At 40.1% G+C, this 19,677-nt stretch overlaps 1 protein-coding gene across 2 annotated transcripts in view; it reads right to left on the bottom strand.

Annotated features, from left to right (window-relative positions):
- PARL (presenilin associated rhomboid like) overlaps positions 1 to 19,175 on the bottom strand; it is a 62,447-nt gene extending 43,272 nt beyond the window's left edge. For both annotated transcript variants that reach the window (XM_061193351.1, XM_061193352.1), the window contains exons 1-4: positions 19,021 to 19,175; positions 10,478 to 10,673; positions 9,868 to 10,008; positions 7,498 to 7,546 (exon numbers count right to left, since the gene is read on the bottom strand). In XM_061193351.1, the coding sequence (XP_061049334.1) occupies positions 7,498 to 7,546; positions 9,868 to 10,008; positions 10,478 to 10,673; positions 19,021 to 19,145 (511 nt within the window). In that variant the 5' untranslated portion in view covers positions 19,146 to 19,175. The remainder of the gene's footprint in view (positions 1 to 7,497; positions 7,547 to 9,867; positions 10,009 to 10,477; positions 10,674 to 19,020) is intronic.
- Between the last annotated feature and the right edge of the window lie 502 nt (positions 19,176 to 19,677).

Below are 19,677 nucleotides of genomic sequence, written 5' to 3'. Positions count from 1 at the left end.
GATATGTGCTAAAATGTGGATGAACCTGGAAAACAGTATGCTAAACAACAGAAGCCAGAGACAAAAACATATTTTATAATTCCACTTACATGAAGTGTAGGCAAACTCACAGAAACAGAAAGTAGAATGGTGGTTACCAAAGGCTAAGGGGTAGGGGAAATGGGAAGTTATTGTTTAATGGGTACAGAGTTTGTTTGGAATGCTGAAAAGTTCTAGAAATGGACAGTGATGACGGTTGCACAACACTGTGAATGTACTTAATGCCACTGAATTGCACACTTTATGGTATGGCTAAAATGATAGATTTTATGTTATGTATATTTTACCACAATAAAAAAATACCAAAAAAATTGTAGTTGATGATATATTAGAAAAAGACAAGCAATAAATAACAAATGGAATCCTCATACACTGCCTAAGGGAATATAAAATGGTGCAGCCACTTTAGAAAACAATTTGGCATTCTTCAGAAGGAAAACAGGGAAAAGTGGATATTCACACTCAAAAGAATAAACTTGGACTCTTACCTTACACCCTACACAAAAATTAACTAAAAATTGATTAGAGGCCTAAAGGTAAGACCAAAAACTTTAAAACTCCTAGAAGAAAACAGGGGAAAAGCCTCATAACATTGGATTTGGCAATGATTTCTTGGCTATGACACCAAAAGAGCAAAAATAGACAAATGGGACATCAAACCTAAAAGCTTTTGTGCAAAGGACACAATCAACAGAGTGAAAGGCAACCTACAGAATAAGAGAACATATTTGCAAGTCATCTATCTGATAAAGGGTTAATATCTAGAACATATAAAGAATTCCTACAACTCAACAACAAAATTCAACCTGATTAAAGCGAGCAAAGAACTTGAACATTTATCCAAAGATGATATTCAAATGGCCAACCAACATATGAAAAGATGAGCAACACAGCTAATTAGAGAAATGCAAATCAAAATTACAATGTGTCACCTCACACCCATTAGGATGGCACCCTTTTTTTAAAAAACCATAAACAGAAAATATCAAGTGCTGGCAAGGATGCAAAGAAATCAGAACCATTGTAGGATTGTAAAATGGTGCAAACACTATGGAAAACAGTATGGAGCTTCCTCAAATAATTAAAAATAGAACTACCATATAGTTCAGCAATCCTACTTCTGGGTATATATCCAAAAGAACTGAAAGCAGGGACACAAAGAGATTTGCACGCCCATGTTCCTAGCACACTACTAACAATAGCCAAGAGGTGGAAGCAACCCAAATGGCCATCCAAGAATGAAAGGATAAACAAAATGTGGTGTATACACACAAAGGAATTAATTATTCAGCCTTAAAAAAGGACGGAAATCTTGTCACATGTTACAACATGGATGACCCTTGAGGACATCATGTTAAGTGAAATAAGCCAGTCAAAAAAGACAAGTACTGTATGATTCCACTTATATGAGGTATCTAAAGTAGTGAAATTTACAGAAACAAAAAGTGGCATGATAGTTACCAGGAGCTGGGGAAGGGGAGAAAAGGGAAATTGTTGTATAAAGGGTATAGAGTTTCAGTTTTACAAGACGAAAAGAGTTCTGGAGGTGTTTCATAACAATGTGAATATACTTAACTCTACTAAACTATACAGTTAAAAATGGTTTAAATGGTGCATTTTATGTGTTTTCTACCACAGTTTTTAAAAAGTTAAACAGAGTACCATATGACCCAACAATTCCACTTCTAGGTATATTAGCAAGAGAAATGAAAACATATGTCCACACAAAACATATATATGAAAATTCATAGCAGCATTATAATATTAAGCCAAAAAGTAGAAACAAATGTCCACCAACAGATGAATGAATAAATAAAATGTGATGTATCCGTATAATGGAATATTATTTAGCCATAAAAAGAAATATGTATTGACACGTGCCACTATGGATGAACTCTGAAAACATTACACTAAGTGAAAGAAGCAGCCACAAAAGGCCTCATATTTCTGTGATTCCATTTTTATGAAGTGTCCAGAACAGGCAAATCCACAGAGAAAGAAAGTGGGTGTCTAGGGCTGAGGGGAGGAGGGGAATAGGGAGTGACTGCTAAAGGCTATGGGGTTTCTTTCTGGGTAATGAAAATGTTCTGGGAGTAGGTGATGGTGATAGTAGCACAACCTTGTAAATATAATAAAAACCACTGAATTGTATAGTTAACCCTTGAACAACATGAGTTTGAACTGCACAGGTCCACCTTATGAAGATTTTTTTTTAAAGTAAGTACTATGGTACTACATGAGCCATGGTTGGTTGAATCCACGGATGCATAACAGTGGACAGAGTGTTGACTATAAAGTTATACACAGATTTTCAACTGTGTGGAGGGTCAGCACCCCTAACCTCTGCATTGTTCAAGGGTCAACTGTGCTTTTAAATGATGAATTTTAGGACATGTGAATTATACCTTGATTTAAAAAAAAAAAAAGATACACTGATTTGGGAAGCACTACTGGGGGTTCAGTAACTTCAGTCTATTTTCCTCCTCCAAGGAAGGGGGTACAACCTCTTTCTCTCTTTTCCTAAAAAAGAAAAAAAAAAGACTATCCCAGTTGGAGTCTAATAGCTAAGTACAGCATCCCTTCTGTTTCTGAGGTGGGCCAGCTCACCCCTCCACAGCTCCTCTATCTGAATGAACCTGGCCAGTCCAGACAATGACAAGCACACACACCCACAGCAGCCAAACAACTGAGTTCAAGCGGTCCTCAGGGTCCCTGGGAGCCAGGACTACAAGCACTGGGATCATTCCATCGGCCTCACACAGTGGCTGTAATTTCTCCTCCTGGGGAGTATCCACAAAACAAGTTAAGGACTGATTCCACAGCTTCCTGAAATCGAGAGGAAATCCAAAGAGACTATCCATCTTCCATCCTCCTATGAAAGCAAGACTAAAGACAACCTAAATATTCATGAATAGAAGACTTGTTACAATAGTGTTCATTTGCATGGACTACTGCAATGCCATTAAAAAGAATGATCCTGGGGTGCTGGTAATTTCCATTTCTTGATCTGCGTGCTAGTTATGTGGATGTGCTCAGTTTGTGAAAATTAGTTGTACATCTGACATGTGCATGTTCTTCTATGTATATTATACTTCAATAAAATATTTTTAAAAGCATACAATAGACCTACTTGTATCGATATGGAATGTCCTTTAAAATACTACGTGAAAAAAAATAAAGGTGTAGAGGAGTAGAGGAGGTGTGGAGGTGTAGAGGAGTATGCATCACATGCTACCGTTTGTGTTTAAACCATAGTTAGATACAGATATAAATGTCTATATATAAACAGGTGCTTTGGAAGAATACACAAGCAGCTAAAAAGGCAATGGTTATGGGGGTGGAACTGGACGTCTACAGTGAGAGAGATTTATTTTTTTATTTTATATATTCTCTATTTTAATGTTACCATGCACATTTATTCATTTTACAATGACAAACTATAAACCGAGTAGCCGAAAACGTCCCTCTTTCTTCACTGAATGCCAGCCTGCTGCCTTGGGACAATTTGCTGCAATTTGGTCTATGAATCAGCACTCAGATACCTGAGATGGGGGAAGGCAGTGTGGTTTATCAGAAAGGTAATTAGTGGTGGTTTGCTATAGCAGAAAGTGAATGGATGTAATAAAACGCATATTATTTGAACTAAGGAGTTTGTTTCCCATCTCCAGCCTTTCTAGCTGTGTGATCTCAGACAAGTTATTTAACCTCTCTGAGCCTCACTTACCCCATCTGAACAATGAGGATACCAGTAACAGGGCTCTTAAAGACTTCCCTGGTGGCACAGTGGTTAAGAATCCACCTGCCAATGCAGGGGACACGGCCCTGGTCCGGGAAGATCCCACATGCCGCAGAGCAACTAAGTCCGTGCGCCACAACTACTGAACCTGCGCTCTAGAGCCCGCGAGCCACAACTACTCAGCCCGCGTGCTGCAACTACTGAAGCCCACATGCCTAGAGCCCATGCTCCACAGCAAAGAGAAGCCACTGCAACGAGAAGCCCATGCACCGCAACGAAGAGTGGCCCCCGCTCGCCACAACTAGAGAAAGCCCACGCGCAGCAACAAAGACCCAACGCAGCCAAAAATAAATAAATAAATAAATTTATTTTTTAAAAAGATTAATAATAAGGATTAACAATAATATGTGTGTCTGTAAAGTACCTAACATAGTACTTGAAGCCTAGCTGGCTCTCAAGCATTAGTTTTGTTATCCTTTCCCCAGAAATAACTAAAACTATGACGAGTCCCTCATAGGCATCTCTAAAAGCTAGAAATGTAGGGGAAACACTCGCCTTGGGGGTTGCCTGGGACCTCTACTACAGGCTTAAAAGCCTTGCAGAGCAAGGCAATACAGGAGACTAGCTGAAATATAAAAGTACCAGGGACAAGCCTAACTTTGATGAATGCTACTTGATGCTCCCCCTTCATCCTACAAACACCAAGTGAACTTATAACAACTTTTTCAGAGCAATGTGAAGTTTGGGGAGATATGTCTGTGTAACAATTAAGACAAAAAAAAAAAATCCCTAAACCAGGTAAGAAAAAAAAAAAAAGATTAAGGGATTAAGACCAGTTCTCTGGTAGATCTTGACAAAGTGATTTCCAGGGACAGACTGAGCTAGAAGAGTCAAAAACTAGGGACTCCAAAACTGCTATCAGCTCTAAGGAAGGGAGGTTTTTCACCTCACCACTGGATTCCACCTTAAAGATAAAGTAAATTACAGGTATCTCTTATGATTTGAACTGTTCTTATCCAAACCTAGGACTCAAAAGAGATATGGATAAATTTGAGATATCCCTTGTTACACCTCAAGCTCAGGAAACAAGTGCATTTGGATAAAACATTTTGCTGTCTGAACTTGCTATAACCAAAATCTTGCCATCCAAATCCATGAGCACATTAGGTTCAGACAGCAAGGAATTCTTACATGAAATGTTTGCTGTAAAACTGCGAAATCTTTAACCTGCTACAGCTTTCAAGCTGCCAGTGTCTAGGCGTGAATACTACAGAGCAAAGAAGCACACTAGTCTCACAGAGCTTTGAAACTTTCTAGGTCAGTGGCCTAAGGACTTGTCAAGTTCTTTCAAAATACAAAAAGAAAAACACTCAGAGAACAGCTACAATCCAAGGAAAATATGGCACAGAATGAATCTGTCACCCCATCCTCAATAAAAGCCAGGAGCTGAGCCAACCTCACTTAGAATCAGCCTAAAGGAAGCAATCGAGGGGCTAAGCAAGGTCAGTGGAATGAACTGGCACCTCTGAAAAGAGACAAGATATAACTAAAGCACAAGTTTATTAACCATTGAAATTTTAGTATATAGCTGATTATAAAGCACCACCAACAAGTGTTGTGAGGCTAGATTCACTGCTACCAGAATAATTATTTCCTGAAGGAGGAGTCTGAGATGACACTGAACAGATCAAAGAGCATTTCCTCAGCCTTTAAAAGTCACTTAGCTGGGCCTTCCCTGGTGGCGCAGTGGTTGAGAATCTGCCTGCCAATGCAGGGGACATGGGGTTGAGCCCTGGTCTGGGAAGATCCCACATGCCGCGGAGCAACTAGGCCCGTGAGCCACAACTACTGAGCCTGCGTGCCTGGAGCCTGTGCTCCGCAACAAGAGAGGCCGCGATAGTGAGAGGCCCGCGCACCGCGATGAGGAGTGGCCCCCGCTTGCCGCAACTAGAGAAAGCCCTCGCACAGAAACGAAGACCCAACACAGCCATAAATAAATAAATAAATAAATAAAAATTAAAAAAAAATAGTATATCTGTAAATTGGGTAAATTAAATACATACACCTAAATCTTAAAAAAAAAAAAAAAAAAAGTCACTTAGCTAACCTGACAATAAGTATTTAAGGTCTTTAGCATGACCATTCACATTTATGTGGTTCGAAGTACTTTATACTCAAGCTGCTAGTTACACTGCAACGTCATCTAAGGGAAAGAATTCTGATTTTTAATTATCTCCAAATACCAACTTCTCTGAATAAACCATTTCCTGGCATGAAAAAGGTTTTAAATTCTGGTCCCAGGTTTCCTCAAATGTTAAATGACAAAATCTTCACAATCTTCAAAGAACACTAGGTATCAACTAATTGTGAGATACTTTGAAAATATCAAAAGAAATCAAAACTTTGCTACCCTAAGGAAAGGTTATTAATTTTCAGAAAACAAGCAAACAAACCAAAAATCCCAATTAATTCCAATGGAAACATGTGTTATTACAGAGCTATTTTTGAAGTTATCATATTTATTAAGACCTCACTGACTAATCAATTATACAGTATGGCAATATACTTCGAAAAATCTCAATCTTTTGATTCAAGATCTCATCGACTTTCATTCACTCAATAGATTTTAATTGAATGCCTTTACTGTGTGCCAGGTATGTGCTAGGAGCTATAGCAAAATGAAAAATCTCATCATTGTCCTCAAAGATGATACATGTACAATTATATAAGGCAGGCTGTGTTATAAATGATTAAAAAGTGCAATGAGTTCAGAAAAAAAGCACTTCCTGCAGGAAGCAATGTTTAAACCATAAGCTTGAAGACAGGATCAGGTTCCACCAAGGAGACAGAAAAATTAAATCTTCCAGACATAGTCTGAATGAAGAAACATAAGCACCTTTTCTCCACTTAAGTAGGTATAGAAAATTAAGAGTACCATTAAGTCTAACCATATTTAAGGAAAAGCAGTATTTTGCTATTTCTCTAGGAAGATTTTTTTCCCTATCTGCACAATTGTTAAAGAACATACAAACCCATTTCCCCAAACTTCTCAAAATAACTAAGTCCATAATATATTGCACAAGTGTTACCTTGAAGAGCCAGATCTGTCTTCCATAAAAATTTACAAAAAAAAACAAATTATCATGGTGATATACATGTTATGCTTACATTTAAAGAGGATTTTATAAACAGCATGGTGCAGAAGAGAGAAAACCGGCTTTAGGATGAGACAGACCTGGGTTTTGAAACTCAGCTCTTACTTACTAGCAGTGTGACCTTCGAAAAGTTCCTTCTCTGAAAGCCAGTTTCCTTATCTGTAAAAAGGGAGATAACTACCCTGTAAGCAACCCTGTGAGGTACAGAGAGAATATGTATAAAGCATGCTGCATAAAGAGGGTACTTAATCAATGTCCCCTTTAGTTACTTTAATGGGAAAGTAACAATTACTCATAACCTATTTCACAAGTTAGGATTTTACAACAAAGATAGATCATTTGATCAATATCATACTAGATCAAAATTAGAAAATAACTGACCCAGAGCCTCATGTATACCTTTATGCCACACTACTTTCAAACCATTACATTAGCCTGAAGGTACAGAAACTCTGTCTTCTAAACCACTGATGAGCATGGTACAAAAGCCATTGACTATGACATACTGTACCTTTTGGTTTGATTTCTCTTCCCTTGAATGGCTAAAACGTGTAAGCTAACACAAACCTGTCACAGTCCGCTGGCCATCACTTAGGTTATTCCACCACTTGTTAATCTAAAACAGAAGAAAAATTGCATATCACCATATGGTAAATAATTTCAGGCTATGTAAATGAAATGCAAGAAAGAAAATTCTTTGTGCATAAATGAAAGAGTCCTCATCTATAAAAATCTCTACTGAACAACAGACATAACAAATATGTGGTAGAGTGGAAAACACAGGTGTTTTATAGTCAGACAGCCTACATGCTCTACACAAAGACACTGATAAGCTCTGTGACCTCAAATTACTTCTAAACTTCAGTTTCCTTATACATAAAATGGAGACAGTAACAGATATCTAGCAGTACTGCTGTGAGGAATATCAATAACATAAAGTACCTAGCACACTATCAAGTGATTGTTCACGAAGACCCAATCTAGTTTTAAAATTCTAACCAAGAATATTTTCTACTAAAATTGCCTTTTTTCTTTTTAAAGGTGTAATACTAGATTGAGGTTTAGAAAAAGACAGAATCCTAATCTTTTAGGGACACACCTTGAAATTTTTATAGATGATATATGCCTAGAATTTGCTTTATAGTAATCAGTGGCGGGGAGGGAAGGGAAAGAAGGGGAACTAGATGAAACAAAGTTGGCTATGTGTCAATAATTGTTGACATTGGATGATAGGGGTTCATTATACTATTCTCTTCACTCTTTTTACTTTACCTTTGAAACTTTCCATGATTAAAGTTTTTTAATTAAAAAAAAACTATGTTCTAACTATGAAACTGAACCAGACTTTGTACACTAATACAGAAAGAAACCCAAGGTAAAGAAAAAAAGTTACAGATCAACATGTATTTGATTCATGCACAACAATGATTCCATTTTTGTAATTCAGTTGACCCTTGACCAGCAGGGGTTTGAACTGTACTGGACTTATATGCAGATTTTTTTCAATAAATATGTACTACAATATACTACACCATTCACAGTTGGTGGAATCCACAGATGTGGGACCGCTGTTACAGAGGCCCAACTATAAAGTTACAGGCACATTTGCCACTGTGTGGAGGGTCAGCGCCCCAACCCCTGAGTTGTTCAAGGTCAACAACAATTAAATGTGTGTGAACTCTCAGACCTTACTCACTGCATATGTAGTAGTGGGGCACGGGTTCCCAGGACTTTCACTTTCCATGTTATATTTATGTGTTATTTCAATTTTATTCAACATGGATTTTATATTTTATCTCTTATCATTTAACTACTTTAAACAAATCCATCTTTGGATGAAGATTATGTATATTGCATGTGTCATTTTCACCATTCCAAGGAACAATTTGGGTAGCAAAACTTTATAGTGCAGAAGCCTGTAGCTTTCAAGGGATCCAGGACTGTGGAATAGGTCAGTGTTACTGTCTTCTCAAACATATTGTACTGAATAAAAACCACTGCTCATTATTGCAGGTTTTACCTGCAAATATTACATCCATTGTTCTTCTGACATAAAGCCTCTCTAGAACTGGTAGGGCTCATGCTTCTTGTGTCTATGGGGAAACAAGGAGGAATGAATCCTTCTCCCTACTTAAGAGGAACCTTCAACTGTCATTAGGAAAAAGAAAACCCAAGGCTGCTCTCTCACTGGCCAGGAATAAGAAGTTCCTAGGAAGGAGAAAACTGAAGAGGATATCAACACTCTCTCCAAATTGGAAGAGCAGTGTGTCATAAAAAAATACGGAGATGCTTGAAAAATAAATGGACCTGGATCCACAAATTAGCCTATGGTCTCTGCTCAATAAGTACTGGCAAATGAAATAAAATATATGCTTTATCTAAAAGGCAACATTTTAAGAAAATCAGTTAGGTGGAAGGAAGGCCATCAACTTGCATATGAAATAATGAAAAGTTCTAAAAGCTCTATATTTGTACCCTTTTCTTGCATCTTGATCCCCTGAGCACAGTTAGAAAAAACATCAACAGTGGTTATTTATCAGAGATATATAAACATCATGTCACTGAGAAGCTTTTTAAAACCCACATAGTATCTTTACCCCTCAAGCATAAAACTCCCTGTGATTCTAATATGTACTCTAAAACAGTGGCCCTTAGTAGAGCTGGAAGAGGCTCCAAAACATTAATTTTTAACAACTATCTGTGGTGATTCTTGATATGTGGGTAGAGGGACAAACTTCTTGGAACACTGTTAAGTACAACGTTGCCAGACATACGAAACATTAACACTTACTACAATGAAATGATTCTAAAGAATATTAACTGCAATGACTTCACATCTACTGATCTAATGTTGCCATTGACTAAAAACACTTCATAAATAACCAGACTTCAAAAACTGATCAACTAGAACAAAAAAAAGGCCATGTTTATCTTTACCTCCTTTCTGAAGTCTCCTTCCTTCTGTGGTCTTATGCTATCCAACCAATCAGCTTTTATACCATCAAAATAACTCTGGACCCTGGATTTCAGTGATTCATACTGCCAAATGGCAGCTGATCCAAATGCACAGCCTGTAAACTATATAAAACAAATACATTACAAAAAAAAAATTTTTTTAATAGATCTATACATAGTTCCAAGGATGATATTTCATTTTCATTGCTTTTTATAAACATAAGGAACATCTGGCACACTGAAACTTACTAGGTGAAAAGAACACTTAATTGTTTCCCATTTTATTAACGCTACAGTACCCTGGGGCCTGTTTACAGTTAGAACTTTACCAATAAAATTCAAAATATCAACTCAGTATCACTTGCATTGTTATACCAAATAAGAGACCCATGAGTTTCTTCTCCAGGGCTTACATAAATGCGCCATACTCTAACAGCAATTATTAAATTCATGTTCTATTGTAATCATGACCCCAGATCCTTTTGATCCCACTCCACTTGTCTTTAAGGAGCCCAAATAGGACAAGTAGTATTGATACTTTAACACTACACCTGCAGCAAGGGAGGTAACTCCTAGTGACATGAGCTCTTACCCCAACAGTAAAAAACAAAGGCTTTACAAGAGTCCTTATAGGATAGGGAGAAGCATAAAAGGCTGTTTCTTCTACAGGAGGAATCAAAGCACTTCTCTTGTATGTTTCACTACTTGTTCCTGTGTCTGATCTTCGAGGTTCAACCCTCCTGGGTGCTTTTCTGAATCCACATTTTTGCTGAATAAAAAAGTTAAACCTATAGGGGAAAATAACAGATTAGAAACAGAGCTGCAGGGATGCGGGTTCGATCCTTGATTGGGGAACTAAGATCCCACATGCCTCAGGGCAACTAAGCCCACGCGCCACAACTACTGAGATTACGCACCTCAATGAGAGAGCCTGCGTGCCGCAAACTAGAGTCCTCATGCTCTGGAGCCCGCGCAACACAACTATAGAGCCCACACACAACTATAGAGCCCACGCGCCCTGGGGCCCGCGCACCACAACTAGAGAGAGAAAACCCTCACGCCGCAACTAGTAAAAAGCCCGAGCGCAGCAACAGAGACCAAGTGTGGTAATGAAAGATCCTGCGTGCCTCAACGAAGACCCAGTGTGCTGCAACTAAGGCCCGATGCAGCCAAAAAAAAATAAGGAAAATAAATAGGAAGGAAGGAAGGAAGGAAGGAAGGGAGGAAGAAACAGAGCTGCATCTTGCAAACATCAACCTCTACGAGCCTCCCCAACTGACGTGCATCATCACCATTTCAGTTTATTCTCACTACCCAGCCCCAAAGCCACCAAGACTCCTACTCCCAGGTAGGATTCAGTCAAAACAATGAACTGTGCCCTTCAGGAAAAGGAGAGACATAAACTACAGCAGCTTTACAGGGCATCTGTTTGGGCCGTTACTGTGTATCAATCAACAAAATAATTTGTATCCATCCCCCACACAGTCTGCAATCCTGTAAAAAGCTGGAGAACTACAAGTTGTGGTTTGAATTACCACAGAAGAGCTTTATTTTTTTTTTGAAGTTTGGCCAAACATTTAAATCAAATAATGATTTTCCTTTTATAAGTACTAACCATTACAAATTGGCGGATTTTCCCCACCTTGCCCCCTATTTACTTCACTACCAGTTTGGGGGACAACGAACTAGATGTTCTATAAAGGTTTTTCTTGTTTGAGTCCTTATAGCTTGACCTCCTCAGAATATCTGACGCTACTGATCACACCTGTCAGTGCCTGTAAGGTTGCATTCCCTGCTCTTCAAACTTGCTTTCCTAACGGCTTTCCCCTTTCTCCTATCCCGTAAAGACAGATATGCTTAAAGGCTCTAATAGTTCCTTTACACATTCTCCATTCAAACTGAACCCATATAAATTTGTGAAGCATTCTTTTCTTTTGTAAAATAGTAATTTCCCCCAGGTAGACCATGTAGAGGCCCCTTCCTGTTTGTTCTCACTGTACTCTAATCATACTATATCCTTCTAGACTCATAAAACTCCTGTCTGCCAGTCAGACAGGTCTTCTCACCTTTGTAACCTGGGCCTTGAAACACTTTGGTTGAATAAAAGAAAAAGTTCATTTCTGTGGCCTGGATGACTTCTAAGCAATAAATGATTCAAATATATGTCTCTAATCCCAGCCTCAATTTTCTTGTCTTGTATTTCCAACTATATATTGAATAATTCTACTTGGATATGCTCCCCATTACTTTAAAACCAATATATTCAGAAGGGAATTCATCCCCCTCTACAAGCTCCATTTTCTGACTTCTTTATTCTTTCAGTGGGCCCACAGTTATCTTAATCACTAAGATTAAAAATCTAGAAGTAGGGGGCTTCCCTGGTGGTGCAGTGGTTGAGAATCTGCCTGCCAATGCAGGGGACACGGGTTCGAGCCCTGGTCTGGGAAGATCCCACATGCCACGGAGCAACTGGGCCCGTGAGCCACAACTACTGAGCCTGCGCGTCTGGAGCCTGTGCTCCGCAACAAGAGAGGCTGCGACAGTGAGAGGCCTGCGCACCGCGATGAAGAGTGGCCCCCGCTCGCCGCAACCAGAGAAAGCCCTCGCACAGAAACGAAGACCCAACACAGCCAAAAATTAATTAATTAATTAATTTTAAAAAAAAATCTAGAAGTCATTATGGAGTTCTCTCTCCTTAATTCTTACCATCTAATTTAAAACCAAATCTGTCAAATATTTTTTTCACTCCTAATCTAGTCCCGTACCCCATGCCTAAACTACAGCAACAGCTGACTTAAGTTCAAACATTTTAACATGTTTCATGTTCTTCTTTCCTCATATCACTCTTCCACAAACATTCAACACTTCCTCAAATGCCCTTAGAGGGCCAACATTCTCTCCCTAATTCCCACACAATCCCTTAGTTCATCCCTTTTGGCCTGGAATACTCTACCATTTCCTAACAGATCTCACTGCTTCTAATACTGCCCTACTCCAATTCATCCTCCACATTTTATTAAGCACAAATATATTATCATTCCCCTGCTTTAAATCCCACAGTAAATTTTTCATCACCCCACCAAACTCAGCAATGCTACTCCTTTGTTGCGGTACTTACTTCCCTTTAACTTTTTCGTGCCCTTCAAAATTCAGTTCATTTATTTCCTCCTCCAGGAAGCCTTCCTAAACTCTCACAGGCTGGGTGTCTCCTTTGTACTCCTAGAGTCCTAAAGCATCCTGTACATACTCTTATACTTGTCTCATTTATTGCCTGTACCATAACTAGATTATCACTTCTGTATTCATTTTATCTCCACCACCAAGGCCAGTTCCTAATAAAGAAAGGGTCAATAATTATGTTAGAAGAAAGAAGGGGTCAAGAATGATTATTGGTTTCATTCTGAATAACTGAAAGGAAGGTGGTACTATTCACTAAGACAAGGAAAATCAGAGGCACCAAAATAGGAAACTGGAAAATGAGAGATGAATAATTCCATCTTGGGCACTGTTTAAAATGCTTGCAATCACAGCAGCTCAGTTCTAACAGGTAAAAACTGGAACTTAAATGTCCATCAACAGGGGAAAGGATAAACTGTGTTATATTCATACAATGGAATAATACAGTGGTCCCTCAGTATCCATGGGAGACTGGGTCTAGGACCCCCTGCGGATACCAAATTCGGGATGCTGAAATCCCTTATATAAAATGGCATAATACAGTGACATTCCCCATCCACAGTTGGTTGAATCCACGGATGAGGAACCTGAAGATATAGAGGGCCAACTGTACTACTCAGTGAAAAACTACTGATCACACATCACGGATGAATCTCAAAAACACTGCTGAGTAAAAGAAGTCAAACACAAAAGAGCACATAATGTGTGTGATTCCATTAATGCATATCAAGCTGAAGAACAGGCAAAAATAATTTGTGGTGATCAAAATCAATAGTGGTGGACTTCCCCGGTGGCACAGTGGTTAAGAATCCACCTGCCAATGCAGGGGACATGGGTTCAAGCCCTGGTCCAGGAAGATCCCATATGCCGCAGAGCAACTAGGCCCGTGCGCCACAACTACTGAGCCCACGTTCTAGAGCCCGTGAGCCACAACTACTGAGCCCGCGAGCCACAACTACTGAAGCCCGTGCACCCAGAGCCCGTGCTCTGCAACAAGAGAAGCCACCACAATGAGAAGCCCATGCACCACAACGAAGAGTAGCCCCTGCTTGCCGTTAACTAGAGAAAGCCCACGCGCAGCAACGAAGACCCAATGCAGCCAAAAGTAAATAAATAAAATAAATAAGTTTAAAAAAAATTGTAACCCAATGTTGTTGGTTTCTGGTATTCTTTTTTTTTTTTTTTTTTGGCCACGTCTCGTTGCTTACAAGATCTCAGCTCCCCAACCAGGATTGAACCTGGGTCATGGCAGTGAGAACCTGGAATCCTAACCAGTAGGCCACATTTTTTTCTTTTCAGACCAAGAAATATGAAGGATGAGATTTCTTTATATCTTCAACAGCTTAATACTCCAGGATATGTACTCAATCAGTTCTTCTACAGCTCATCAACTCATTTACAATTCTGAAGCACAATGCTTGAAAAGGAATACAAATACACCAGGTTGGGAATCTGGATTTGACGCAAAGCCAGACCTTTTGCCTAGAATAATATTTACCTTGAGAATCTCAACAGAAGTTAAGTGTGGGACTGAGGACACCAAGAACAAATTGGCCCCAGATGCAGTTCAGATGCAAAATACATGTTAGAAGTACATATACTGGGAATTAGAGTTAGACATACAGAACTGGTTGGATAGAATTAAGTATTATGACTTAGCTCACTGAACACCTATTCCTTTTACCTATGGTACATTCACATGCTGCAGGGAGTGGAAAGCTAAAAACTATTTCCCAGGTATCCTTTTGGTTAGGATTCGAGATGTGATCAGGGCCTGCTAATCAGATACATCACCACAACACATGAAATCAGAACTGAGTTAAGTGAGAAGGCAGCACACGAGGCATCAATTCTGCTAGTGAAAATAATGGTGGAGACAACATAGTTCTTACTTTGGTTAGCAGATCCTGATCTGGTAGCAGCTTCCCCAGTTGTCTCATTTATTATTGCTTAAAAGAGTTGTTTAAAAGAAAAAGAATATCTGACAGTGACCTATGTGGCCCTATTTTCTATCGAGCCTTTTACAAAATAAGTTTGGCAAACCCTGTCCTAAACTGCTCGTTCATGAACCACTTTGAATAGCAGGAGCTACAGTCTAATCCCTCATCCTTCCAACAATATTTCTACTTAAATTACAATGGTTATCTACAGGTTAATCCAATCTGACTAGAATTTTAAAAATAGGATTTGTAACCAAAGTATTCCAATACAAAAGTTTCACTAGGACTGACAGTGAGCTTTTTTGGCTCATTCCTAGCATCCACACCTAAGGGTACCCTGCAATTTCCAGCCACTTGGTTTGGGGAGGCACACCAAGCTCCTGACTGGCTTAAGCCAACCTACACATCCCACATCCCTGGCAACTTTAAGGAATTCAAAGATGAACATGTATCCCAAGTTAGGCCAATCCAGTCCAGTGAAATTCAAATTTCAAGATTTTGTTTGTAATACTGGGGAAGAGAATCTTTTCTGCTGGACTTGAACCTAAAAGTATATAGCCCCAAGAGCTGCTGACAGCCATCTTACAACAAGGAGATAGCATACTGAGAGCATAAAGCCAACGTTTAGGAAGCAGAGCCAAGCCATGGAGGAAAACGGAGTCCTGGTGACAATCTGAAACACTGCATCTTGCCTCACCAGAAGCCAGGCTCACCTCTGGACTTTTTAACGATATAAACCAATAAATTCCCCTAATTATTAAGGTCAATTAGAGCTGCGTTTTCTGTTGGTACAAGAATGCTTTTAGATGTAATAAGTACTTCATCACACATTATATGACAACGTACATTCTCTGTCCTTAGGGAGCTTTTGTTTTACATTTCTTAAAAGTAAAACCAACCAGGAAAAGCATGATAAATGTCTCCAATTGCAAATGTTTGATATCATATTTAAAGGCCTAGGTTCTTAAGCTCTAACCATTCATATGGGTAGGTAATATGGAAAAATAAATGACCTGAAATAAGTCTGGAAAACAAAGGAAGCAACACAATAAAATGCATGGGGGTGGGATGGGAGGAAAGAGTCACAAGAGGTATATACCAACTCATGAGGACAGCCCTGCCTTTTTGCTCTGTGCTTTGGTCCTTCTGCCAATAACTAGTGATTTGTGAAAGCAATCTAACGTGCTCAAAGTGGGAAGATCTTATGAATGTTTGAGTTACCACCAACCACACAATTGTTATGGTTCCATTTTTTAATATCCCATAACTTTTAAATAGAAAAGTCATGCTGCAGGGACTGGAAAGCTAAAAACTATTTCCCAGGCATCCTTTTGGTTAGGATTCAAGATGTGATCAGGGCCTGCTAATCAGATACATCACCACAACACATGAAATCAGAACTGAGTTAAGTGAGAAGGCAGCACATGAGGCATCAATTCTGCTAGTGAAAATAATGGTGGAGACAGCATAGTTCTTACTTTGGTTAGCAGATCCTGATCTGGTAGCAGCTTCCCCAGTTGTCTCATTTATTATTGCTTAAAAGAGTTGTTTAAAAGAAAAAGAATATCTGACAGTGATAGTCTGTCAGATATATAGTCTATATATCTGTTGCCTTAGTGGTGAGTGAGATAACACAGTCTAGTGAATTGTTTTCAACAGTGTGAGGATAAAGACAATGCCACTTAGATATCGTGCAAGTCAGCACTAATGTCTATGTCACTATAGATTTGTGTGAATAAACTGAGTAGAAGTGGCCTAATGTGCAAATGGAGACAAGACGTGTCCAAGCACACACACAACAGACTCATCCCACTTAAAAGAAAATAGTTGTATTTAGGGGAAGGGGCATAAACTCTTGCATGCCACAATTATTTTCTTAAAACTCATCTTGAGTTAATACATGGTGAATTAAACAGGGAAAATAATTGAATATACCTGATTTACTAATTTGTCAGGTATTTAACCTAAATATATCTTAAGATTGTTATCCCAATCTAAAAGATTTAAGCTCCGTGTAAGTCCTATAATCAACTATTTTCTTCTCTTAGCTAGTTCTATACAACTGACAAATTATGCAGGCTTCTTTCAGGCCTAAACTATTTTTCAACAGTGCTGCCAACAGTTTGATCATGGTAAAGTTTCTGAAAACCCTAAGTGAAATATTCTCCTTTTTCTGTAAAGAGCCAGACAATAAACATTTTAGTCTTCGTGAAGAACAACTTAAATCTCTGCGGCATATTGTTTCGTTTTGCAACCCTTTAAAAACACAGAAACCATTCTTGGCTGGTGGGCTGCCTTGGGCTTGCTACTGTTTGCAGAAATTTTGAGGAATATCACCACCTGCGGTTCTTGTAAGAAGAAAAAAAATGCAAATTCTCAGCCACACTTCAGCCCCATTACATCAAAATCACAAGGACTGAGACCAGACCTCTGCTTTTTAACTGTATCCATGACTTCATTCCTCCACATACTAATTTTAGAACCACTAGAAGTGAAAGCAGACCTAATAAAGTTATATACAAGGAAACTCATGCTGTTTTCTAGAGGCAAGTAGACATATATTCTATTATATTTCAGGCTTACCTGCAATCTCTGGTAATGCACATTTTTCAGTGTCACCACAAAAAATGTCAATTTCAAACTTTGCATATAAATGACAAACTTTAAAAAATTGTGATGCTCATCTTCAACATCACATGATTTTTTTTTAAATGGCCTCATTAACCAAGTTGTTAGTTCTTTTCCTTTCCCTTCCTAACACAGATCTTGAATATTTAACACCTGTTGCTTCCTAATAACTGTATTCACTTTTCCTCTCCCTCAAACCATGCAATTTCGACTGGGATTTGGAGTAAAGTGGAAATGGAATCAGGACCACTGAAATCAACCACCACCTCCACCTGACCTCATTCTCCATCTCCTCAGGAGTTTAAGATTAGTGCCTGAGGCTCCATGTTCCAGTGTATCATGAAGTTAAGGTACAATATAAGCCAGTTTTCCACAAATCTCTGATCCTACACACATGCAGTGCTTGTTTAGAACTGCAGGTTCTTTCACTCCCTGCCACCCCCTGCCCCCCAGCACCGGGCAAGATGACAGGAAGGACTGGGCTAGGGCCTGGGAAATGCAGTCTACAAACACTCCAGGTGATTTTAAAATTAAGGATGGCTCCACCATACTGGAGCCTCAATTATTTACCACTGGCTAATCCCCATGCTGATAAACACTTCATGTTCCTTGGTACTATCAGTCAGGTGGAGTCCAGGCACACATCTAACCAAGTCAGAAACTGGCAGAGCTGAAATTCTGTTAAAGAACAGGAAGAAATTTCAGAGCCAAATACACATCAGAATCTTAGTTCAGGGATTTCTCTCTTCTCTCAAATTTAGAGTTGAATTACTCTAATGCAAAAGCAGCAAATACTGATAGACCGTACTCTTCACACAACTTCTACTCGGGAAAAATTGACTTTTCTTTCCAAGTCATCTAGAAATCAAATACTCCACTTCCCAATTTCTTTAACAAAAAGTCTCTCCTACAACTCTGCAAGAGGCAAAGTGATGCCCTCCTCTGACTCCGTCTTCCCTTATAAAGTTCTCTAAACGATAAAGAAGGTAATTTGTAGTAAAACAAAGGTTTTATAAAGACTGACAGAGAATAAAATCTCAGCCCTGCCATTCTACCAGCTGTGTTAATTCTTTACTTGCTCGCGGGATGCAATCAGCCCTCACAGATTACTTCTCCTTCCCGACACGTCCCTCCGGATGGGAAAGGGGCCACCGCGGGCTCACGGAGAGCTGGACCGGGGCTGGTCACTGTGCACCCGGGCAGGGTGGCGCGGCGAGAAGCAAGGACTGAACGGAGGCGAGGGGTAAAGGGGAAGGGAGAGAGGAGGGGCTGGTGAGGAGAGAGGGTGAGCCGGGGGCAGCATAAGAGACCCGCACGGCCTCCGCCCCTGAGGATGCGCTGCCGGAGCCGAGAGCACGAGAGGCGAGAAGCCCCGAGAGGCCACCATTACCTGCGCCCGAGCAGCCGCGGCTGGGCCAGGGCCGCAGTGAGCTCCTCGCAGCTGCGGCCGCCCGCCGGCGGAGCCCACGCCTGACCACAACCCCAGCCTCTCTGCGCCAAGCCTCGCCACGCCATCTTCCCAACCTCTGCCCCACCATGGCCCGACCTTACCAACCCCTGCCCGGAACCACTTCCGGGGCGAAAGGAAGAACCATAGAGTGCCGAGGGGCAGCCTAGCGCGCCCCCGTGCGGCCGATGCCAGGCCGGACCAACCGGAGGGAGAGGGACCAACCGGAGGGAGAGGGACCCGCCGGCCGGCAGCAGTCCGGCCGGCAGCAGTTCTCCCAGCAGCGCCCAGCCTGGACCTGGGAGGGGCGTGCGAAAGCGGCCAGGCCTCCATCCTACTGACCCTAAGGAAAAAGAGGGGGGAAAACGAATTTATTGAATGATGCCATGTACCTTTACCTAAGTTAGTGTTTAATCCTCGCAAAACGCTTAAGATAGATGTTATTACTGCTTTTTTTTTTTTTTTACCGTGGTCCGGAGGCCCAGAGAGAAGTGAGTGGAGGAACCAATATTGCAACCCGGTTTTTCTTAAATTACTATTTTTTCTCCCCACCATTTCACGTTATGATACACTGAAGAGGATGTGCCTTTAACAAAAAGT

Source organism: Eubalaena glacialis, chromosome 6 (genome assembly GCF_028564815.1).
Source record: "Eubalaena glacialis isolate mEubGla1 chromosome 6, mEubGla1.1.hap2.+ XY, whole genome shotgun sequence".
Classification (NCBI taxonomy): Eukaryota; Metazoa; Chordata; class Mammalia; order Artiodactyla; family Balaenidae; genus Eubalaena; species Eubalaena glacialis.
Note: the sequence above shows the minus strand (reverse complement) of the source record. Positions and strands in the feature narration are given on the sequence as shown.